The sequence below is a fragment of the Callospermophilus lateralis genome, chromosome X (genome assembly GCF_048772815.1).
Source record: "Callospermophilus lateralis isolate mCalLat2 chromosome X, mCalLat2.hap1, whole genome shotgun sequence".
Lineage (NCBI taxonomy): Eukaryota > Metazoa > Chordata > Mammalia > Rodentia > Sciuridae > Callospermophilus > Callospermophilus lateralis.
This window is the reverse complement of record NC_135325.1, coordinates 9883467-9910722: the sequence shown is the minus strand read 5'-3', so window position 1 is coordinate 9910722 and position 27256 is coordinate 9883467. Positions and strand designations below refer to the sequence as shown.

General features: G+C 31.4%; 1 protein-coding gene across 4 annotated transcripts in view; it reads right to left on the bottom strand.

The window, feature by feature from the left end:
• The window catches only part of Cnksr2 (connector enhancer of kinase suppressor of Ras 2), a 256176-nt gene that overhangs the window by 89241 nt on the left and 139679 nt on the right, over positions 1 to 27256 (bottom strand). For 2 of the 4 annotated variants that reach the window (XM_077107065.1, XM_077107066.1), the window contains exons 9-11: positions 25376 to 25522; positions 17133 to 17266; positions 12186 to 12397 (exon numbers count right to left, since the gene is read on the bottom strand). In XM_077107065.1, the coding sequence (XP_076963180.1) occupies positions 12186 to 12397; positions 17133 to 17266; positions 25376 to 25522 (493 nt within the window). The remainder of the gene's footprint in view (positions 1 to 12185; positions 12398 to 17132; positions 17267 to 25375; positions 25523 to 27256) is intronic. The other 2 variants (XM_077107067.1, XM_077107068.1) reach the window with 1 other exon arrangement.

The window sequence follows — 27256 nt, the reverse complement described above, 5'->3', positions numbered from 1 at the left end:
CAAGGAAAGGAAGAAGCTTTACACACTGAAGTTTGGAAAGTCAGGCTTTTCTTAGATGAAATGTTGATGTGCACAATGCTGATTCCTCTGCAGAGGAGGGGTGTGGGAGAAATCAGGAAGGATTCAAATTCCTTAAATACTAAGTAGCAAAAGAGTTCTGGGTCCTCCTCTGAAGATTCTGGTGGCCTTCGTTATGCTCAACATTAATACAAATGTGAACAAGAAAGGCTCACAAATATTATTTGTTTAAAAGCATACAGTTATCAACTGCAAATTAAAAAATATATATTGTGGGGGGATTAAATTAAGGGGTTCTCTATCCTGAGTTATATCTCTAACATCCCCTCTTATAAAGTTTGAGACAGAGTCTTGCTAAGTTGCTCAGGTTGGTCTTGACTTTGTGATCCTCCTGCCTCAGCTTCCTGAGTCACTGTGATTCCATATGTGCACTGCCACACTCAGAGGAAAGCAATGTATTTTTAAAAAATCTTAGCAATGTCTTAAAAATCCCATTAACATATAGAAGTCAGTCACCCTTTCTGATGAAGAGTGAAACAGATGATTAAGATCATCAATTGAAGATTTTCTTTTGAAAATAAGTGACATCTTACAATAATCGTACTATTTCTTTCACATATTTTATCATATTCATGAAATTAGTAACAAAGGTAGGGATGAAAAACTTAAGACACACCAAGGTTAATTTCTTAGAATTTCAGATATAACCCATGTTAGAGTCAGCTCATGAATATAAATCTTCAAATTCCTATCCCAGTCCTTTTTTCACTATATCAAATTGCTATGGTGATGAATCATTTAAAACCATGAATGAAAAACTCCAATTTATTTTTCTTCAAAATAATTTAATGACATGTATGACTACTGTATTTTTTGCTGTGTTCTTCTAATCAGCCTGCAACTCGTGCAAAACATTACAGCTAGATGAAGAACTAATGGAGAATTAGAGCATAGAGTGTGGATGAAACTTTGTGTTCACAGTTAAATGCTTTAAAATAGTGAAAAACACATTAGTTTGACATGATGTATTACTTATAAACCAACGTTAGCTTGTCATATATACACTTTTAAATGTCTGTATATTATTTCAATTATTTTTTAAATATTTTCTTAAGTTGTAGTTGGACACAATACCTTTATTTTATTTATTTATTTTTATGTGGTACTGAGGATCAGATCCAGTGCCTCGCACATGCTGGGTGAGTACTCTACCACTGTGCCACATCCCCAGCCTTATTTCAATTATTTTTTTTAAAAGTCTATAGTCTAAAGTAACTTTAATATAAATCATAACCTTAATTTAAATCATAACTTTAGTATGAGTTTTTTAGTTATCACTTGTTGAACAACAGTGAGTATAACATTTGACATTCTTTATCCCAAGGGATCTGTTTTCTTCCATGATTTTTGGAAAGTTGTTTTGCAATGATATCATTAATTTCACAGTAACTAGGAGTATTAAACACTACTCACTGATATTTCTGGGTTTTTTTATTGCTTTATTTTGATCTTTTATCACAAAAAGATTAACTCTAGAAAATGGTTTGCATCTGGCTTTTCCTCAGGTAAAAAATGAAGAATGAAGATGGCATTCAAAGAGCATATAACATATAGAAGTCAGTCACTTCATGACGAGTTTCAACTTTGAGAAGTTTTTCAAATGCTTATCTCTAAATCAGCTGTTTGAAACTTAAAATGCAAAAGAAAGTTTTGCCATTGGTATTTTTTAAAATTTTAAAATTTAATTAGTTATACATGATAGTAGAATGCATTTATGCACTTAGATATATCATACATAGATGGGATATAATTTCTCATTTTTTCTGAGTGTACATGTTGCAGAATCATATTGATCATGCAGTCACATATATACATACAGTAATAATGTCTGTTTCATTCTACTATTTTTCTTATCCCCACATCCCCTCCTTTTCCCTTCCATCACTTCCCTCTACCTAATCTAAGGTAACACTATTCTTCTCTAGTGCCCCCCTCCACCTTATTGTGAATTAGCATCTGCATATTAGAGAAAACATTTGGCCTTTGGATTTTGGGGACGGGTTTATTTTGCTTAGCATGATATTCTCCAACTCCAAGTAGAAATCCTCGAAATGAAGGAATCAGTAAACTAAATTATAAATTCAATAGAAAGCATCACCAACAGACTAGGCCACTTGGAAGACAGAACCTCAGACAATGAAGGCAAAATATATAATCTTGAAAGTAGAGTTGAACATGCACAAAAGAAACTATGAACAGAACATCCAAGAATTATGGGATAACATGAAAAGACCAAATTTTAGAGTTATCAGAATGGTGAAGGAGCAGAGATACAAACCAAAGGAATGCACGATCTTTTCAATGACATGATAGCAGAAAATTTTCCCAAGATAGCTAAAGAATGGAATGGTAAATCAAATACAAGAGGTTTATAGGACCGCAAATGTACAAAATTACAGCAGACCCACACCAAGACACATTATGAGGATGACTAACAAACAGAATAAAGATAAAATCTTAAAGGCTGTGAGAGAAAAAAAATCAAATTACATATAGGGGGAACCAATTCAGATCCCAACTGATTTCTTAACCTAGACCCTCAAAGCTATTAGGTCCTGGAATAATATATTTCAGGCTCTGAAAGAAAATGAATGTCAACCAATAATTTTGTATCCAGCAAAGTTAATTTTCAGATTTGAAGATGAAATTAAAACATTCCATGATAAACAAAATTAAAAGAATTCACAACTAGAAAGCCTACATTACAGAGCATTCTCAACAAAATATTCCATGAGGATAAAGTGAAAAAAAAAATAAGAACCAGTAAGGGGAGGATCTACACTAAAGGGACATTCAACCAAATGAGAAACTAAGGCAAATCAAAAACAAGAAATAAATCAAAATGACAGGGAATACAAATAATATCTCAATAATAACCTTGAATGTTAATGGCCTAAATTCATCCATCAAAAGACAGACTGGCAGACTGGATTACAAAGAAAGACCCAACAATATGCTGTCTTCAAGAGACTCACTTCATGGGCAAACACAATTACAGGCTGAAGGTGAAAGGATGGGAAAAAACTTATTACTCATATGGATTGCATAAACAAGTAGGGGATTCCATTCTCATTTCAGATAAAGTAGATCTCAAACCAAAGTTAATCAGAGGAGACAAAGAAGGACATTTCATACTTTCCAAGGGAAGTATATATAAGCAGGACATAACAATTATAAATATTTATGCCCCAAACAATGGACCATATAAGTACATCAAACAAACCCTTATCTATTTCAAGAGTCAAATAGATCACAAATAATACTATGAAGGCAATATTAAGAGGAAAATTTATTGTACTGAGTGCATTCATTAAAAGAATAAAAAGCTAACAAATAAATGACCTAACACTTTATCTCAAAACCCTAAAAAAAGAACAAATCAACACCCAAAGCTGTAGAAGACATGAAATAATTAAAATCAGAGCTGAAATCAATAAAATCAAAGCAAAAGAAACAATTGAAAAAATTGATAAAAAGTTGGTTCTTTGAAAATTTAAATAAAATAGATAAACCCGTAGCCATGCTAATGAAGAGCAAAAGAGAGAAAACTCAAATTACTAAAATACAAGATGAAGAATAAAATATCACAATGGACATGTCTGAAATACAAAAGACAATTAGAAGCTATTTTGAAAATTATACGCTAATAAAATAGAAAATATCGAAGACATTGACAAATTGCTAGAGATATAGGACCTACCCAAACTGAATGAGGGGGTCATACATGATTTAAACAGATCAATTTAAAGTAATGAAATAGAAAACACCAACAAAAGCCTACCAACCAAGACAAACCCAGGACCAGATAGATTCTCAGCCACGTTCTACAAGACTTTCAAAGAAGAATTAACACTAATGCTCCTCAAAGTATACCATGAAATAGAAAAGGAGGGAACCCTTCCAAACTCATTCTATGAAGCTAATATCACCCTGATACCAAAACCAGACAAAGACACATCAAGGAAAGAAAACTTCAGAGCAACATCCCTGATGAACATAGATGCAAAAATTCTCAATAAAATTCTGGTAAATCACATATAAAAGCATATCACAAAGATAGTGCACCATGATCAAGTGGGATTCATCCCAGGGATGCAGGGTTGGTTCAACCTACAGAAATCAATAAACATAATTCATCAATATTAATAGACTTAAAAACAAGAATCATGATCATCTCAATAGATGAAGAAAAAGCATTTGGAAAAATACAGCACATCTTTATGATCAAAAACTAGAAAAACTAGGGATAGTAGGAAAATACTCAGCATTTTAAAAGCTATATATGCTAACCTCAAGGCCAGCATCATTCTAAATGGAGAAAAATTGAAAGCATTCCTGCTAAAAACTGGAACAAGACAAGGATGCCCTCTTGCACCACTTTTATTCAACATCATCCTTGAAATCTAGCCAGAGCAATTAGACAAAATAAAGAAATTAAAGGGATACAAATAGGTAAAGAAGAACTGAAACTATCACTATTTGCTGATGATATGATTCTATACCTAGAAGATCTCAAAAATTCTACCAGAAAACTTCTAGAACTAATAAATGAATTCAGCAAAGTAGCAGGATATAAAATCAACACTTATAAATCAAATGTATTCCTATACATCAGAAATGAATCCACTGAAAGAGAAATTAGAAAAACTACTTCATTTACAATAACCTAAAAAAATACCTGGGAATCAATCTAACAAAAGAGGTGGAAGACCTCTACAATGAAAACTACAGAACACTAAAAAAAAAAATTGAAGGAAACCTCAGAAGATGGAAAGATCTCCCATGCTCCTGGATAGGCAGAATTAATATTGTCAGAATGGCCATAGTACCAAAAGCATTATACAGATTGAATGTAATTCCTATTAAAATCCCAATGACATTCATCATAGAAATAGAAAAAGCAATCATAAAATTAATTTGGTGTTAAGGTCTATAAACAAGTCAGAATGGCACCTGGTATTTTGCCAGAGAAATGTTAGAGTCTGTAAACAAGTCTGCATGGTGCCTGGCAAAATACCAGAGGGAGTGGTTTGTGAAGTAACAAAAGCGAGCCATTAAGTGTGGAGATTCCTTATTGGTTGACTGCTGTATCTATTTTATGCTAATTAGATAAGCTGTGTAAAATGTATAAATATCGCTCAGATCCTACAATAAACGGCTCTCACTCCTGCTGCATCAATCTACACAAGTAGTTCATCACGCCCTGGTTATTTTGCTGCAGCCGGACTGCGGCAATTTGGAAAAATAAGAGACTCAGAGTAGCTAAAGCAATCCTTAGCAAGAAAAGTGAAGCTACTGGACAGGTCTTTCAAACAAAATCTAAATAAGGAAGCTTTAGAACTAAATAATACAATAAATAATTTAGACTTAATAGACATATATAGAATATTTCATCCATCAATGAGCAAATTTACTTTCTTTTCAGCAGCACATGGCTCCTTTTCTAAAATAGATCATATCTTATGCCACAAAGCAACTCTTAGTAAATAAAAAACAGAGATAATACCCTGCATTCTATCAGACCACAATGGAATGAAATTAGAAATCAATGATAAAATAAAAAATAGAAGCTATTGCCATTGGTATTTGGGTATTTAAGAGGAGCTGCAAAAACCCATTTCAGCATTTTCCAAAATGTGTTCAATAAAACATTAGTTCCATTAGAAAACTTAATAAGTTTAGATGATGATAAAGAAGAGGAGGAGGGAAAAGAAAAAAGGAGGAAGAAGAAAAAAGGAGAAAGAGATTATAATTCAATGCAGAAATATTTGGGAAACAATAAGCATCCAAATTCAACAAGACTTTCAAAGCCATTAATCTCTAAGACCAGATAAAACATACAGAGTTCCCAGACTTATTTAACCACCTGACCTTTCTTTAATAAACTCTCTTTCATGATAAGTGATCTTAAAAATCATACTAAGGAAAATGCTGAATTACTTTAAACTATATTGTAACTTGTAAGTTAACACTAAGAGTTCTATGTAAATTTTATATAGCTGCCATTTATTATATATTTTTTCTATAGGGGAAATGCATTCTGATTTCAAGTAGGGACAATTGTACCACACTTCACGTTCCAGAGGATGTCATGATTATGTTTTCTATTGTAGAGCAAGTTTGGTCATTCTAGACACTCATAACCTTAATACTACTTCTACCCATAGAATATGCTGAACATGAATAAATGTAGGTATATCTTGGAGGGGCAATAACTACCCAGGTTCTTTGGACTAGAAGAACAATAGTAAGGTAATCATCCCTGTGTCATATAATTTCTCTGATTTTGATTTTCTATTATATGCTTCTGGATTCAATTTATCTGTTAATCAATTCTTCTTAAGTTAGCCAGGTTTTTAAAAAATTATTTAATTTGTTCTTTTTAGATATACATGAAAGTAGAATGTATTTTGACATATCATACATACATGGAGTATAACTTATTCTAATTAGAATCCTATTCTTGTGGTAGTACATGATGTGGAGTTACCCTGGTCTTGTATTCACATACAAGACTAAGAAAGTTACGTCTGATTAATTCTACTGTCCTTCCTATTCCCCTCCCTCTCCCTTCCCTTTGTTCCCCTTTGTCTAATCCAATGAATTTCTATTCTTCCCCTACCCACCCTCCCTTGTTTTGGGTTAGCATACACATATCAGAGTGAACATTCACCCTTTGGTTTTTTAGGACTACCTTATTTCACTTAGCATGATCTATTCCAGTTCCATCCATTTACCAGAAATGCCATAACTTCATTCTTCTTTATTAGTGAGGGTTTTCCAACAGTGGCATTATTGATCACTTTTTTTTTTGGTACCAAAAATTGAACCCAGGGGCACTTAACCACTGAGCTACATCCTCAGCCCTGTTGTTGTTGTTGTTATTATTATTTTGAGACAGGGTCTTGCTATGTTGGTAAGGACCTTGTTTAGTTGTTGAGGCTGGCTTTGAACTCAAGATCCTTTTGCCTTAGCCTCCTGAGTTTCTGGGATTACAGGTATGAGCCACCATGCCTGGCTGATCATTATTTTTTGTTGTGGATTGTCCTATGAGGTTTGGTAGTGTTTTTGGCCTCTACCTACTAAGTGCCAGTAGTACCTCGCCTCCCCTAACTGCTATGACTGTGTAACAAAAAAGTCCCTAGAAATTGCCAAATGTCCTCTGAGGTGGGGAATAATGACCTCAGGTGAGAATCACTAAATTAATCTCTATTCTTGGCTTTTCAATTCTGTTAATTTATTTGAAGAGTTACTTTTCTCCTCAAATAGGTGCATCAGCTTTGTTATTTGGTTTGGTAATCTTTCCATTTTATCCACATATTAATATTCTGGAACTTTACTTAAATCTCCTCTTTCTTAATCTTACTGTTTTATCCATTATTTAGTTACCTTGAATTCTTTCAGAATAATAATTTCTTCCCAGGTTTCATTTCTTTAAAAGTTTCCATTTTGTTTATTTACATGTTATTTTTCTCCTTCTTTATTTTAGTTACTCACCTAAAACTTTAAAAATTTATGAGGACTGAATTATTTTCAGATTCTGAGAGGTTACAATGGTCCTTCTGGCCCAGAGTATAACTTGATGGTTTCTGTAGTGGAGTTTAAGAACACTTAGGTAGTACTTTGTGGCATTATTATCTATATGAATATTCTTATTTTTACTTTTGCAAATCTAAAGCAAAAGAAAACAAAAAGTTATATTCCTTTTTCTTTTAGCTGCTCAAACTTAAATAGTTGGTTATTGGCTTGGTAGAGGGACAAAACATGAAGGAATACTTATAGCCTTTTTGTCCCTTAATAAGTCTTTCCACAGGAGAGAAGCAAGTGCTATTTTTTTAATTTTTATTTTATTTTATTTTTTCATCTTTCATACATTTGATTCAAGTGAGTTATGAACTTCCATTTTTACCCCAAATACAAATTGCAGAATCACATCAGTTACACATTCACAATGTTTACATAATGCCATATTAGTGACTGTTGTATTCTGCTGCCTTTCCTATCCCCTACTATCCCCGCTCCCCTCCCTTCCCATCTTCCCTCTCTACCTCATCTGTTGTTGTTCAGTTCTCTCCCTTCCCCCTGCTTTCCCCTCACAACCTCATATATGTGATTTCGTATAACGATGAGGGTTTCCTTCTGTTTCCATGCAATTTCCCTTCTCTCTCCCTTTCCCTCCCACCACTCATCTCAGTTTAATGTTAATCTTTTCCTCATGCTCTTCCCCCCTGCTCAGTTCTTAGTTGCTCTCCTTAAATCAAAGAAGACATTTGGCATTTGTTTTTTAAGGATTGGCTAGCTTCACTTAGCATAATCTGCTCTAATGCCATCCATTTCCCTGCAAATTCCATGATTTTGTCATTTTTTAGTGCTGCATAATACTCCATTGTGTATAGATGCCACAATTTTTTTTTAATCCATTCATCTATTGAAGGGCATCTAATTTCATCCATCAACACTTGAAAATCTTTGGGACATTTTTTATTATTTTTACTTATGAGAAGCAATAATATACTATCTAGGCACCATTTCTTCAGCACTTTCTATGTGGCAAGAATTTTGCTAAGTACTAGACACATTATCTCATTTAATCCTCTTGAAAACACTATGAGTAGTACTGTTATCCCATGTTTGCAGATAATGAAACAAAATTTTAGGGAAGTGAAATTTCACTTAAACTCAAGTTTTTTATTTACGTATTTATATGTGGTGCTGAGAATCGAACCCAGTATCTCACACATGCCAGGCAAGTGCACTACGCTGCATCCCAGCCCCAGCCCTAATATACATTTATTATATAAAGTATATGTAAATATAACAAATATAAAATATATATGTATATAGAACATATATATACATACAACTTTATACATACACTATATATAACTACATACACACACACACACACACACACACACACACACACATACACACACACACACATTGTTATGGTTTATGAGATGTCCTCAAAAAGCTCATGTGTTAGACAATGCAAGGATATTCAGAGGTGAATTGATTGGGTTATGAGAGCTTTAACTCAATCAGTGAATTATTCTCCTAATGGGTGTCAAGTGAGTGGTAACCTGAAAGCAGATAGGGTGTGGCTGGGGGAGGTGGGCATTGGGGGTGTGCCTTTGGGGCATATATTTTGTATCTAGAGAGTGGAGTCTCTCTCTGCTTCTTGATCATGCCCTGAGCTGCTTCCCTTTACCATACTCTCCAACCATGATGTCCTGCCTCATATTGAGCCCTGAGGAATGGTGTAGGTTGTCTATGAACTGAGACCTCTGAAACCATGTTCCCCCCAAAAAACTTTTATTCCTCTAAACTTTTTCTTATAATGTTTTTCAGTAACAGTAACAAAAAAGCTGACTAAAACACACACATACACAATTTTAAAATATGAATATATTAATACATATACAACCCAAAGTACATATTCTTGTACTGGTAACTGCGTCATGGTCCTCTTTTGCTTCTCAAAATTTTACCTAGGCTCATAATCTTAACTTTAAACTTTCTCTGAATAGACAGGTAATTTGTGAAGTTAATAGGAGAATAATGGTGGCTAAATTCGAATACTTCAAGATAAGGGCATTTGTAACTAAGAACTAAATTGACAGTTATAAGGATAAAAAACTTATATACTGCATTTTAAGGTATCACACAAGTAAAAAGAAGTTGCATTAATATCAAATCTAGAAAATACCAAATATGAACTTTAGGTTTTTTTGCAATACATTTAAGGAAGATTGTAAATTTTCATCATCATAATTTTCAAATACAAGATAATATTGTCATACTTGGTGGTCCACAACATACTACTTTATAAGTTAAATAAAGAAGTTATTATTGATTATGAAGGCTGGAAGTAATTTGTATTTAGGCTTTTAGGGTCTAGGCTGAGAGATTTATGCAAACCCTTGGTCTCAGACCTAGGTTTTGAAGAGGTACCAGGAATTTGGTGGAGATGACCAGCATTTAGAAATGCTGGATAATGATTATTCATCATTCATAATCCAGCATAAATGTCATGCTTGCTTATGTGATTTCAAAGGTAGACTATGGTGTTTCAATTCCTGGGCTATGTAGCATTATGTGTATATACTTAAAGTGATTGCAATGCAGATATGTTTCTCCTCTTGGGTTATGCCTATCTTCCATGTAGAATTTATGTTTTACTCACCTGTGTCCCTAGTTATGACCAACTTTATGTATATAAAATACTAGCTGAACAAGTTGACAAATGAATTAATCTTTGGGAAAATTATGGCCACAATACTGTAACTGAATAGTAGATTTATTATCTAGCCTCTGATTTTGGAAAATTAAATAAATTTAATTGTTGACTGAAAAATCTTTCAAGTTGTGCCTGCACATCTTCACTGAAGTATCTACAAGTGTCTACCTTGAAGGTTCGGATTAAATAAAACTATTATATAGTAAGATTATATTTGTTTCAGGTTCAAAAGTTAAAAAGAGAACTTTGTTTACTTCTTTATCCCTCTTTTAAGCATATACATATTTCTTTTTAAAATCAAATATCTATATCTATAGGCTATCTAAATTTCTAAAGTTAAAACAGTTAAAAATATGATTTATAGAAAATAACTGTACTAGTGCTTTAAACTGCTGTTTAATATGACAATTATAGCTATTCTATAAGAACCTAGTAAATATATTTTATAAGGTCATGAGTAATGAATCAATTACTTCATTTGGTGACTAGAATTTCCCCTTAAATGCAATGTTCATTTACTTCCATATAAGTAAAAGTATCCAGAAAGTTCTGGGATATAAAAAGAGAAGAGTTGATATACTTTACTGTCTATTTAATAACAGGTGGTCAACATGTACTTGTGGAATGAATAAAAATATACATTATGTCATGGGATGCAGAAAGTGATAAGATGGCAGGCCTCTCTACTGTAGGTTTACAATATAATAGGAGAGAAAAAGGTGCAAATACCTTTAATATACAACAGTTCAAAATAACTGTCACCAAAGTTATGTGACTGAGGAGTTATGCTAAAAATATCATCACTTATTTGTATAAAAAGCACATGTACAAAGAATCACAAAGAAAATTAAGTATGATTCCTATTCTTTGAGATTACTTTGGTCAAAACTTTTCATACATAATTATTACCAGAGAACCATAAAGAAATAAGACATGCATAAGAAAAAATTACTGCTATTTTTGTGACAAAAGGAGGAAGGTATATGGCTGTAGCAAACAATTGAGGAGGGTAGGTAAAAAGAGAGTGTTTAAAACAACTTCCATTCTTTATAGCTCTTAGTGATCAAGTTTAGACTAATGAGCAAGAATCCTGTCCTTCCCCAAAGCATAAACTCCTCAATGAAAATGATTAATTTAAAAACTGGAAAGGAAGGAACACAGTCTTCCAATTAAATCCATTCATTCTTGCATTAGGACCATAGGATTTATTACATTAGGCAACTTTATCAAAAAATATTGCAGACACGTGGTATCAATTTTACATATTTGTGACCTGATTACATTCTTGGACATGCATGGGAAAGCAAGAGTCAGAGGTAAAAAACAATTCCAGGTACATGGTAACTTTGGGCCCATCTTGCCTTAAATACAGTATGTCTATTCTATTTAAAATCTACTTCAACTTGAATGTCAGATTAATTTTACAGCTTCTTAAAAACAAAAACTGAGATGAGATTTACCCCAGAAAAGCTTATCTAAAGATGTTTTTAATCCATGAGAATTAAGAAGACAATTTTATTTTAAAGAAGTCATGTTTGAAGTAAGTGTTCATTAAAAATGATAAAGCCCTTGAATTATTTTAATTTGGCAACATATAACAAAAGAAGTACTTGTGATGCTACAAAGATTTTCATAAACCATTATGAGCTAAAATGTAACTTGCTGTTCTCTCTTATTGTTGGAAAATCTAGAGTAATTTTTAATGTCATGTCATATTGTTGATATTTCACTTAGAAGCACATGATAGATACAGATTAATAATAAAGATTCAAAAGCAATCAAGTAATTTTCAAAGCCCCAAAACTTATGAGAGGAAATTGTGATTCCCATGTTAGACATAGTGTCATGTAAAAATAAGAACTCTCACCATAAGTTGGAGTGCTTTCTCGTCTTCCTTGACTACTTGATCTTCCTTTTTCATATTCATAGCAATACAAGACAGTATCTTCTTCAACAATATTAAACCTCTTTCGGTATTCCTGATCCAGAAATGAATTTGGTGATTCAGATCCTTTATGCACTGGTTTGCCCACCATATGTCCTCTAAGGTCTTCACAAGGAAGGTTTCCTTTTTCATCCCTAAAGAAAATTGTTAGAGTAAAGGAAAAGGATGTGGAAAAGTGTTAGGGGGGTAAAATGGGCAGAGTTTTTAAAATGCTAATAATAAACTTCCCATACAATATATCTCCTGTCTTTTTTTTTAATGTGTATGGTGCTGGGAATCCAAGCCAGGGCCTTGTGCATGCAAGGCAAACACTCTACCAACTGAACTATATCCGTAGTCGCTGATCTTTCCAAGTTTTCTTTGAAAATTAAAGGAGGCTGAGGCAGGAGGATTATAAGTTCAAAGCCAGCTTCAGAAATTTAGTGGGCCTAAGCAACTTAGAGAAACCCTGTCTCTAAATAAATAAATAAATAGGCTGGGGATGTGGCTCAATGGTTAAGACCCTCTGGGTTTCATTCTTTATTCAAAGAAAGAAAGAAAAAGAAAATTATAGGACAACTTTTAATTATTCCTATTTTGCAAGAAAAAAAATCTGAGACTCAAGTTAAATGACTTGTCTCAATGTTACACAGCTAATAAATGACGTAGCTAGAAATGGGCCACGGATCTTTTAACTATTGCTTGAGTTCATTTTTCACTGTAAAATGTCATTCATAGGAAATAATTTTAGCATATAAATTGCTCTAGTATTCAAGTCACTATGTATACTACTAACAATGTTATTTTAACCATAGGCCTTTTTTTCTGCCAGATTACCTAACTGATTTTTTGGTAAAATGTGTGCTACTTAAAAACAAAGATGTATATAAGATTTATCACTTACATAAGGAATATCATGGTGACAGAAATCAAATTAGCCCTATATAAATTGGTATTGTAGTGACTTCAAACAGCATGTCATTAATTTAAAAGACTCTTAGGAGACTTGAGAAAAAATATGTATCTTAACACATCAGTAATGCTTCTTGTGGAGAGACGTTATAAAACATGGACTTTAAGAATGGGATATATGGGGTTTCCAAAACCTATTACTTACACAGTACTTGATGATTAGGATCATGATAAATGGCATTTTGATAGAAATATTCCATTTAGGATTGGTTGAGCTGAACCTTGTTTATGTTATGAAATATTTCACTAATTACCTGTGCATTCGTTTTAAAAAAGCTTGTCTTCTAAAGTATAACTAGGAATGTAAATGCAGTATTTCTTCACTTATGGATCACAAATCAGTGTTATTGAACCAGAAAAAGAATTAATTTTATGTTAAGCTCTAGGACTAAAAATCTTAAAGATGTAGAAAAACTGAAATATAAATATATAAATATATGTGTATGTGTATATGTATATGTACACACACACATATATACATATATATTTATTTAAGGCCCATTATAATTTATACAATGGTGATGAGTTTATAAAAGTAATGTTATTTCCAAAATATGTGTCTCAGAGCAAAAATCTATATTTTTTTGCATCAGTGTGAAAATGTTTAGATGTCTAAAATGTAGGGAACTATATTCCCAGTACTTTAAATATGGAAAAAGTAATAAACAATATTCTTAAGACAGACTAAACTGAATCAGTAAGATGTCTTATAATTTAACCCATCACAAGGTGAGGTTTTTATTTATATTGACATTTACTCTTTTATTTTCTAAAATGATTGCTTATAACCAAAATATGCCTATATAGTTCTTAGGCAATGAAAAGAAAATAAATATAAAAATTCATTCAGAATTTCATTTTCAATTAGCTTAAAGCTTTCCTGAACAAATTGCCTGGCACTTTTTGTTACTGTTAATCCTCTATCAAAAAGAAATCAATACTACGATTAGCCTGGAAACAGCTCTAATGAATTCATGGCACTGGACTAAGGTTATGCCTACCTATAAATGGGCAGATTTTTCTATCAGGCCTGTGACATGAATACTAATGTAGCTGAGATCAAGGGTGATTCAAATCCATTAATTCACCTTGCTATATATATATATATATATATATATATGAACACAGCCAGTGGCAGAAAATTTGAAGGGCTAATATTTTCTACCATATAATGATATGAAGAAGTGTCTTAGATCAACAAGGCAGATGTGTTAGACATGTCTATATGGCACTAAAACAATGCTAAGTTAAGAAAAGTAAAAAAGAAGCCTAACTTTCCAGTGGAATGAATTGATATGTCTAAGAGTATGTGTGCATGTATATGTGTGAGTTGTGTATATAAGTGTGTGTATAGTATGTACTCATGTTATGAATCCCTGAAGAACTCATTGTATTAATTCATTGTACTATAAACATTTTAACTGTTCTTAAATTTATACCTTTATAAAATATGTAATAAATCTACATTTTGACCTAGAAAGGATTTAAGAAAGGATGAAGATAACATTGCTTTAGTGGACACATAGTAGAGTTAATTTGGTTAAATATAAAATGCACAATAAATTATAATAATTTAGCATATAGTCACAAGGCATAATAAAATTCCAAGCAAATTTCACATACTTTACATACATGAGTGTTTTCAGTTTTAGAGGAAAAGGCATGTTTATAGTCACTTTTTTACTTTTTGTTTTTTACTGGAATACATACATTTGAAAAATTTAATCACATAAAAAATCTAAACTTAATGACTAGTTGTACCATTTTAAGTTGCTTTTTATTAAGATGAGAACCCTTTTATTATTTAAAATCCAAATGAAAACTGCAAGAGGTTTTATGACTATAACTTCAAGTCATACCAAAACATGCAGATGATTTACATAATGTTGTGGTTCAAAGGGGCTTTGATGCATGGGCTGTTCTGATTGCAGTATCAAAAGACTGACTGGGTAAATACTAATATGACTCAAAATGCCTTTAGAATATTCTGCTAAATTATATACTGACCAAATAAAAATCAATTGAGATGAATTTTACTGAAAAGTATGGAGCTTTCAGTTTATCCTGATAGAACAATAACCAATATGTTGACATTTCAACTTTTCTAATATTTTTAAATAGTGCGTTCAAGCTTTTTATTGACTTAAAATATCTTCACCAAACTCACGAGGATAGGACTGGTTCATTTTACTGTGTTGTTTATCTAAAGTGTATCTTAAATCCTATCTGTCTTGGAGATCATTTCCTTTTAACAAATTCATCCCTAATCCAAGTGAATAGGAAAGAACATTTAAAAATTGTGGAGATTTGTTAAGAAACATTTTAAAAATATTTATCTTTAAATATAGTCCTCTAAAGGATAAGGCTTGTTACATAATCATTTGCACTGAAATATAAATATTTTCAATGAAAATGAAAACCATAAAAAGTAGCTTCCTATTTTTTTCAGTGCTTCTCATGCAAGAGTATTCAGAAAATCTGACACCATTTTAACAGAATTAAAATGTAACTTATATTTTTACTCATATTGGATAGATCTATACATCTGATTGTAAATTGAACATAAGATTGCAAATTACACTATGGAAAGACTTATTAAATGTCAATCATTTTTTTCTATAATTTATTTTTCCACAACTCCACTTAATTCTCAAAAATAAGAATTTATGTGTATATACATACTGATTATAGTTTTATTACTAGATGAAAACATAGTATTTGTGGATATGTCGTATTGCCATATAGCATTTAGATTATATAGCATCAGTATATTGTATTTAATAGAATAAATATCTCTGAAACACTAGGTATACTAATACAACATACACTAGTATGGCAATATGTAAAAACGTGGATGTGTAACCGATGTGATTCTGCAATCTGTATACAGGGTAAAAATGGGAGTTCATAATCCTCTTGAATCAAATGTATGAAATATGATATGTCAAGAGCTTTGTAATGTTTTGAACAACTAATAATAAAAAATAATGAAAATTAAACATGAGGAGTTCAATTATTTTCTATACAGAAGAAATTTAATATTAAGTACTGCTTAGTAATAACAGAACTTAAATTATTATTTTTGAGTGACTGCAGAATTAATTTAAGAAATGAATCAAATTCTTTCTGATTGGTGTTTATTATTCCCAATACTGATGGCCCTTTCCATAATTTTTGTATTCACAAGCTAGATATCAGAATGCTTTTGGATAGAATGCATTATGGCACAAAGCTGTAATCTTTCACCCCTGCCAGGAATTTCTTATAAAGTCTAGAAATGAAATGGAGATTCAGCCCCAAGAAATCTAGAAAATAGAATTTAAAGGCAATTTGTTTTCTTGTAAACACTATTGCCTGAAGAAAATATTAATGAACTAATAAAGTAAAACCTCTAGATACTAAGGCATTGGGGGGAAAACACTCTCCCTCTTCTCTTCCTCATCATTAAAAAAGTAATCCCTCTATATATTTAATAAAGCATAAATGTTCTCCATAAACACTCTTTTTTGAAAAAATTGAAATGCTTCAAACTAGACTGAGATATTCTCAGCTTCTTTGCCAGAATGCTTCACTTCCTTTGTACTTATTAAAATAATTGTTACTTAATATTACCTTCCTCTTCTTTCTTCTAAGAGATAAGGAGGATAAGATATTTAATGCATACTAAATATTTAATACAAATTAGTTAATAATGCATACTAAATATTTAATACAAATTAGCAGTATTTAATACAAATTAGTTACTGCTATTATTAACCAACCAAAGTTTGTTCACTATAATGGGAATGATTTTCAAAATATATTCAGAATTCCTGAAAAAGTATTCACAGCGTTCCTCAAGAGTTGACTTTGTAGTTTATATGCTATTAGTTTAATCTTTAAGTAGAAATTGCCTAGAACAACATGATAGTTTTATACCTGGGAATATATGGTTCTGCAGGTGGAGGGGGAATGTAGAGATCCTGGAGGGCAGAACTGTCTCTCTTGGTGGGGGTACTGATGGTGCTGGAAGGCGTGGCAACACTGCTTGTGGGACTTCTAGGTATAAGAGGCTGGTTAAAATGAAAAAGAAAATACATACACACACAAACAACACAAAACAACAACAACAACGACACATAGTTATCATTTTAAAATGATCTATTTCTGCAAAGTTTTTGAACTTGGCTGAAATCAAGAGGGATGTTATTTAGTACATGGATATTCCTTTGAGTCTCCAAAAATAAATGATATATATTAGAGGTTACTTCTTAGTTCCCAACTCACCTTTTCCTGTGATCTAACCACCTAAAAGCTAATTATGAGGTAAAAAATTACCATGTACTGTTTTATAATGGGAAGATTTATCTCATAGTCAGAACCTTATTTAAATTAACTTTGTCAGAATCCCACTTTCGAAAGAAAGATAACAAAGAGTAATTCATAGAAGAATTAACTTGCTTACATCTTGACTGATTTACAAGAGAGCTATTTCAGATCTCACCAAAAAAACAAGCCCCACTCTTAGATTTGTAGAATGTCATAGATTCTCAGAGAAGGCAACAAAAGTGGATTATGAAAGACCAATATGAGACAGCATTTTCTAGGAAAATGTACCTTTTTCTGTCAATATAAACATAGCTAGCTGTCTCCTTAAACTCATTTTATGGTACATATTCAAAAGTATGGTTATTAATGTAACACAATCATTTCACCTTTCATAGGCACACACATTTCTCTCATTTTAAATAATCTTCAGTTGCATATTGATAGATCTCAATTTCATGTTTGTATGTACACAATGAATAGGAGGTTGTTTACTTTTATGTTAAGAGACTGTATATATTGAAGTAAGCCATACATCAGGATGCATTAAAAGCATCCCAATTCCAAACTTCACAGCATTTATAAATAATCTTGTGGTTCAAGAAATTATCCTATAAAAATTCACAATTTTTTATGTTTCTCTTACAGATCTTACTGATTAACTACACATACAATTAACATTAAAAATAAGAATTTTTGTGCAATCTCAAATACCAAAGTAATGATCACAAAATGAACTGCATCTCCTCATGACAAAATGTTGCCATTTTAGCTAGTATGAAAACACTTTAGTATATCTAGATAGACCCACAGTTCTATTATTTAACATGTATTTTTGGACATTCATATAATGGCATAGTACAACTATTTTATATTGTAACAATACTTTTGTACAGATAAACAAAATTTGTTCAAAAAGCCAAGGATAAATACAGTGGAAAGTACAATGCAGGTCACTGGGATAGACTACATAGTTTAAGACTCATTTCATGATTTTTGATGTTCCTTGTTACACAGCTCACCTTAAAAGCTTGCAATTAAACATCCTGCCAAAATGATGGTTAAGTTTTAATCTATGTGAAATAGAAATTAAAGAAAAAGAGAGAGAAGGGAAAAAGGAATGATAATGTATTTTGGGGCTTTACAAATCCATCTCATATGATGTTAAAGTTAGAAGCTGTACATACTAATTGAAGAATTTTAAGATATTATGAAGGTGTACAGTAAAGACTATTGTGGTAAACAATGCTGATTTCTGAAAACAGTGTCCAGTTAAGCTATGCCTGTCCTTTAGGAGCAAAACTCTTGGCAACAGGAAATCTTAAGATTATATAAGTAATCAGAGGAACCACTTATACTGATGAACACCATGAAGCCTAAAGGAACAACTGCATTATTTTGAGGTTGTGTTGCACGCCTCTGCAATAGATCTTTGAATAATATGTTTAGAGATAACATGTTTATGTTCAGTGTTACATCTATGTAATCTATAGTCACTATTATGTGACTGTTTATAGTTGTTTTCCTCTCTGTAAATATAACTTGGCTCTAAATACAGATGACACTAAATAATAAGTCTGATGAAAATTTCATCATAATAGAAATGCAGTAAAGAAAAATTTTATTACATAGTATATTATTTTCCAATAATTTAAAACTGATGCACTGACAGAAAAGCTAATACTCAATATGCTTTTTAAATGCTCCAATAGATCTCTTACTTTAAAATATCTTAATGCTACTAGTAAACTTCACACCAAATTTTAAAGTATAAGCTTTTAAAAATAATCTACCACACTTATTTGTCTTTCTGCAATTTTAGTGTCACTTTTTCTAGTTTGAGGATTTCTCTCCTTTTCTTCCACCATCTACAGAACTATGTGTTACTTTTCTTGGATAGTACCTATCATCTTCTCCCCAAACAAGAAATAAGGGAAAAAACAGCAGTAGTAAATGGTTACAAGTATATTCAACATATTCCTTAAGTATCAGATAAAAAAAATCTGCCTCTAGATCATAAGCAATAACTTTAGCAATAATATCCTACTCATCCAGCTTAAACATCATTGGAAGATTGTGATTGTTGCAAAAATTGAACTTCAAGCTTTTGTAAGGAATCAATGAAATCTCACTTTAAATACTCTGATGGCTCACGTCTTATCTTTGTGCCTCCCAATTCTAATATCTCTAAGATAACTGAGCACTTCTGGGAAGGATTCTGTACCTCTGAAACCCATATGGTCTTAAAGACTATGGAAAAAGAACTTCTATATATAAGGAGATTTACATTTTAACATCTCTTGGCAAGCATATGTTAATTTAGTTGTCTTTCTGTATAGAAAGTGACCCAGCTTTTTTTTTATAAGAATCATAATAGTCTCGAAAGAAACCAACAATATAAAGAATGACCTCAACTTTAAAGATTAAAACTCTGTGTTACGTAGTTAGCTTTAAAAGTCACTGATGCCAAGATCACATAGAGTTTGATTTTGCCTTCTGGGGGTGAGGATATCCACTGAAATACAAATGATTACATCAAATATAAACCTGGCCATTTATTTTATTCAGTCTTGGGAACAAACACAAACAAATAGATCACAACACCCCAATATTCTAAAACAGGACTTTTATATAAGACCTTACTCAGTTTAGACACATTATAATTCCCCAATACTAGTATCAGAACACTACTTTATATTAACAACTCTTTCCTTAATCATCTAAACAAATGTCCACAGAAAATGTATTCTGGATTTTTGGAAGGCAAGAATTTGTGTACAAATTGTAAGTTTCTTTATCATGTAAAGAATGTTAGACCTAATTTGGAAAATTACTCAATACAGTTTTTCCTGGCCAAACTTTTCTTAAGTAGTAAATTATTTGGAACTTAAGCAAGGGAAATGCATGTATTCAACATTGTCCCATTCTCAGTTATTTCATAGCTTCTTTTAGAATTCAAGCTTATAAATACAAAAGATTTGAGTCTTCTTTTGTAAATATGTAACTTTATTTTCTATTATACTACAAAGAAAACAGATATTTTTCTGACCATAGATTCAATCAGGAAATCATATTTGCCTATGTTAAAATACAGACATACGAGCATAAATATATGTATGGAATAACACAATATATAACTAATATAGACTTCAGAGTCACTGTAAAAAATGTCTTTTTTTTCACCAAATCAACTTTTGCACACTGTATTGAGTCTAACACTCATATATTAATTATGTGATGTCCAATTTTATGAATATAATTAAACTGCAACATCTTTCAAATTACAGTAAACATCATTTTTAGGATATTAATTTTAAAAGTATGGCTAATATTTTCATTATTAGTTGATTATTTGTTGTCATTGCTAACTGTAAAAGCATTTGGCTCAAAAACACAAATGTGACTTAAAATTCTTTAATTGATTTACTTAAACATTGGTGCGTTAAAAGCTGATATGACAATTGCTTGTAGCTATTTGCTAATTCAAACATGTAAAACATAACAACTGTTATTGTCTTCCAGTTAGCACAATTACATTTTTTAAAACGCATTTTTCTCTAGTGTCATATCTAATATTAGTTTTTGTCCTCTTCAAAACATGCTGTTAAAATAAAATTCTCAGAAACATATAAACTTTCTGTCACTAATTTTTATTTCAGTCACACCAACCCATAACTTAGATATCGAAGTAAATTTTATTGCTACTTTTGTGTTTTGACTTTTATGGAATAAATTTAACCATTCATATCTCTATATAGTTCAAATGTAATGTCATCAGCATTCTCCAGTTGTTACACCAGTTGACAGACAAAGTTTAATGTTAGGATTATTTTCTATTTCTGTTTTTGCTCAAAGGTGTTTAAATATCCTGTAAAAATGTCATTGAGGTAATACTAAACAATACAATTTAAATAGAAAAGCACAAAATCACACAAGTAACTATGGTATCAACATAAGAAATTTATGGATTGGAATACAGTTTAAGAATATAATTCTAATTATACAGCTAATGTAACAATATCTAAATCAGTTTGTTGAATTCCAGCATTGTTTTAATGATTATTTATGAGATGCATTCTCCTCCCAAAAAAACTGGATAATTAAATTTACAAAAATCACTGATTCCCAGTGACAACTTTCAGTGTCTAGCTAATAGTTCAACATATTTCTTTTAAAAAGAAATGATACTTCCCATGCATGCTATGGCCTACACGTACTAATTTAAAATATTCAATATACCTTGAGGTTTATCCACAGTTCCCTGGAAATTTTTTTCATCAAATTAGAACTTGACCATAAACAATCACCATGCTTACCTAAATCCAGGAAATTAATAAAGGGTGCAAATAAGTTTGAGAAATAGTTCCCAGAAAGCAAGGAATCCCTTGCTTCTTACAATAAAGATTCTATCTCAAGTAAACTGTCTCTGCCATTTATGAAAGTATGCAAATAACAGAATTAAAACTTTCAAATATAATTAAATCTGCTTGTAGTATTTAATTAAAGAATTTTTAAGTCCTTCAGTTCTATCATATATGTTTGAGAAATCAGAAATTTTTCAGAAGAGCTGCCAAATTTTATGAAATGTACTGATGAAATTGCTCTGAGTATGAAGTTGTATTGTATGCTTTTGTTTATTTCACTATAATTTCATCAATAAGTATCAAAAGCAAATCCAAATTAAAATTCATCATTGTAGTTAATGAATATTAGAAGTCACTATCTTTTTAAACATTTTAAAAATAGAACTACTTTTATTAAAGTTACATTAGAGTATCTAAGACTATATTTTATTTGTATAGATAAAAATTTTCCTTATTAATTTAAAAACCATTATGTTAGAATAAAATTTTTTTTAAAAAAGATGCATGTACTAGTGTCTACTTGAACTTTGCTATATTTTATCTGAAAATGCTAATATCTATTAAGACTGGTATAGTCTAAGAAAAAGACATACCAGATAAATAAACATCACAGATTTTAGTAGCCTCCAATTTAAGCAATTCTTAGTAGAATACTAGTACCTCTATGAAAAAGGAAATAATCTAATGTACAGTTATTTAAGGTTGAGTGCTGAAGAGTTATATTTAGAGGAGTTAATGGGTATTTTTTCTCCAACTTATTTATATACATAACAGAAGCAAGAACAATAAGAATGGCACTTGTACCTACACAGAGGATTAGTACTATGTTTAGCACTTAAGCTTCACATCTGAGGTTGTTCCTTAGGCACTAGGAAGAAAACATGACCTCAGGTATAGCATGAAAAATTTCACAGCTGCCTGCAAAACCATCTTATCCCACTATTTCTGTGACTTTTCACCCTTTGGAGGCAGTCTAACTTCAATCTTGAGATCCTGGTACCCTAAAATTTTGTTCATTTTTGGTTGTATCAGAAGTTATATTCTATGGAATTTCTGACCAGATAATTTCCATTATGCTTCCAAGTGTCTGCATTTTAGCATATATCAAAGTCTTAAGATAAAGAATTCTATAATGGTACAATTTCAGGTCCTCAAAAACAGGATGCAGGAACATTTGGCAGAGGTGTAAGGATTGTATATTAAAGAACTTATCCATTACCCTTACTCCTAAGACCTTGTTTTAACACCAACTGCAAGTATTGAATTAATTATAATATTCTTCCTTCTAATCTGTAAAAAAGTAAAGCACTGAAGCAATTTTCAAAGATGTTAAAAGTAGTTTTTTCTCCATAATAGCATGGCTTACATACAGATAATTGACCATTGCCAATACATTTTAGGTGAACCAAATTCAGTTGAAATAATGAATTTACAAATATGTTGATAAATATATAAACACATATAAATTTTGGTTTCCCTTTTGCAGATTTTTGCATTCTGAAAAAATTTACAAATATACTCAGCATAACTGAATAAGCAATGAGGAATAAACACAATTAATAATATAAGAAGGCAAATTTCTTGGTATTTAGAAATGGACTTAGAAACAATACTTTAAAAATCTATTATAATTATAGGTAAGAAATGATGTGAGGTAATTTTTAAAACTATAATCTTTGTACTCTAACTTTGACTACATATACTAAATGTATGTGTAACAAAATATTGGTCTTTCAATTATTTCGGCATTTTACGTAAAAGTTATTCTTAATTGGGTACAGCTATTATCTTAACTCTCCAGTTTGCATTTGTGGAAAAGAATCCAACAGGGGATCAAATTATCAATTTATTAGCTAGATACATTTCCTCAAACAGAACACACGGATCAACAAGAAACCAGGGTCTTTTTGGTGTTCAAGTCCCTTTATGAGGGACTAGAAAAGACTTGTTAAGTTTAAGTAGACATATACAGAGAACAATGCCTAATGGCTGAAAGTATGGGCCTCTTCTTCAGGGTGCCCACCTCTTCAGACTTTGAAGAAGGATCTTGGGGAAGACATTTCAATAGAAAACTCCAGAGTGGAACAACAAAGCAATTTGAAATGCAGTAAGAAAAAAAAAATGATGTGATGGGAAATTCTGATCTGTTCATCTATGACTTAATGAGGCAAGCACTGGCCTCTGAACTTTAATGATCATCAAATATATTTAATAACAAATACCGTAGGTCAAATGCATTTGGACATATCAATACAGTTTAAATTTATTAATTTGAAAAATAGATTCCCATTAAAAATTTAAAGATCTTAATATTGTAACATTTTATGTATTTTTATATGATTTAAGTATAATGATAATTTTGATGTTAATAATAATTAAAGTTTTAGACAATGAAAAATCATCATAATCCAAAAGGCCAGTCATGTGTAATAGAGAACTAGGGAAAAAAATTATGAATGGTAAAAAAGTACTAATATCAAGCTTAACAACAATTTGCATACCAGTGACAATAATGCATTTCCATATATTCCTTCTCTTTTTTAATCTGAGCAATGGGCAATTATTTTTATTTTTTTTAAATTTGACTTCTAAAAAAAGGTAATTTAAAAATGCAGGTTTTGGGGGCTGGGGTTGTGGCTCTGCAGTAGAGCACTTGCCTAGCACATGCGACACTGGGTTCAATCCTCAGCACCACATATAAATAAAATAAAGGTATTGTGTCCAACTACAACTAAAATAAACAAAAAATATTTAAAAATGCAGGTTTTGCAAGAGAAAAAATTCTATGATATGTTTAAATATTACATTCTAATTGAAATGGAAGGAAATGTATTACTTCATTGCCTTTTTCCAGCTAGAATACTTTTATATCTTTATAGATATCTCCTAATTAATTTGTCATTATCCAGCATAATATTTTAGAGTGATGTTTCATGCTGAATAAAAATGCAAAAATTTTAATGTGACAATTTCCCTATTTTGGCTATTCTACAAGATAGAAAAGTCAAAAACACTCAGGAGGAATGAACTAGGTAAATTTTAATTAAAACTTATCTTCCTACTGTCCACAAATTACTATCACTATCTTATAACCTGATTTAAAAGAATTCTTTAAAATATCATCTAGCTTCTTCCAGAAGCATATGCAGTTATAACCTATAAAATAGAAGATTATATCACAAAAATGAAATCTCTTACTTTCAATTCTACCCATATTTTGGCATGATATATTTATGGCTTTTTGGAATTATGCTTTAAGTGTTTATAAATTAAGGCAGAGTTCTTTATCATTTGGGTTTTAGATACTTTCTCAGATTTCATGACGATTAAGCCTATTAAGATAAGCTGTGAAGAGATAGTTTCACAAACAAATTTTCAAAAGCATACAAGATTAAATCCATATGCTGCTGAGATGAGGCACAATAAAGAAGCATTACTGAGATAATCTATGGCTAAAATGATGGTGTATGACTTATGATTAAGCTTCATTACCTGCAGAGCAAGGGGCTTCCATCTCATATTTTTCAGTAAAGCTGGTGCTGAGGTAAGCATGCTCTGAGGTCGCTTTTTCAAAGTTAAGATAACACCACTCGGGTCCTCTCGTAGTGCATTCACCAAATTTTTCAACTGCCACCCCACCTGGTAACCAGCAAAATCATTACAATAAAATTGAGGTACAGTATTCAAAGATTTAATGTTCTCCCCCTTTAATAAGATTAGTAAAAAAATCACATAATTGGTGTATCATCCTATCAATTTTCAGGAGATATATACTCAAAAAAGAAATTTTATCTTTGAATTTATTAACCATGTTACTGCATTAAAGTCCATATAATTATGAGACAAAATAATGGACATTTACGATGTTAAAGCAGAGAGTAAAACTGTATCCTAATCATTGGAATAATTTAGAATTTAAAGAAATTATGTCACCATTAATGCTGCTTAGCTGCTAGGTAGAAATCCAAGCTCTATTCACAAGCACAATTTGAAAGTCCACATGCCAGAAAACAAGGATTTGGCAATGTCCTAAGCTTACAAACTACACCACATGCTTTCTCATCACCATCTTTTAGAGATATGTGGTTACAAGTATCTCTAAAATACACTGACATTATACTACCAATAGCTAGTACTGACACACCAAGGCAACATTCTGATGCAAGGATGATAGCATCAATAAATGAACCTTTTACCATGCTATAAAGATAGGATAATAAATGACAAGGTAATGCTACTCCAATGAGGCAGCTATTGGAAATGTGTTCCAAATAACCCTATAAACGTAAAATATGGTGTGTCGAATTTAATGAAGCCTTTCTATTTGAATATCACCTTAAAACACATTACATAATTAAGCCAAATACTTAATAAATGTTTTGAAACCTGGCTCCATGGTTATTCATGTTAAATTACTTCACTTATCATCCTTTTAAAATTCTGAACATAGAATACTTTTTGTTAGTATGCTTTTAAAACAGACTAGTAATACAGTATCAGGTAACTGAACTCCTAGAACTATGCTTTAAAGAAATACATTAAAATATTTACTATTCTAACATTTGCTTTTTAAAAAATATACTTCATATTTAAAACAGAGAAAAACCTTTTGTCCCAACTCTAATGTGTTATAATATTCCAGGATGTGTTGTTATACAATTACACTGGGTCAAATTTATCCTGGATTGCAAACAATTTAGCAAATAGTATAAACAGTGATCTAGTTTTTGAAGGCACCCAAGTGAAAGAGAATGCAAGTCTTTTGTCTGCTATTCACCATGTTTGCCTGGAAAATCTTAACTCAAGCTAGAGAGATGAGCATTTTACCAAAAGAAGCAAAGGCCCCTATGCACTATAAAGAAGTAACCTGGAATGAAGCCTGTGTGGTATAACAACAGATGTAAGTATATTTAATAAGCATTTATGTAAATTATAACCTCAACTACAGCAGAATTGAGTGATGATGAATAGAAGGAGTCAGGGAAAAAAGAAGCAAGATGCTATAATTCTTAAAACTTCAGGGGTCTCAGACATGAGTCAAAATGATCATTATGATACATGGCTAAGATGAGTAAGAGGCTGTCAGTTAAAAACATGTTAATGCAGATCTAGCACAGCTACAGAACTGGTTGAATGCCTCTTGTTATATGTAAATAGGGACTGTTATATGTCCAAAGGTATATTACATTGATTCTCATCCCTCTAATAGCTAAGTAGTGTCCTTAAAGCCATTTTTACAAGCTAAGTATCAAAGAAAAATTAGCTTAAATACAAGTGATCATTTTGTTTGCCAAAAAAGGAGAAATTTTGAGTTATGTTTGGAGGAAGAAAACATATTTATAGAGAGTTTAGGAAAGAACTATTAATGATAAT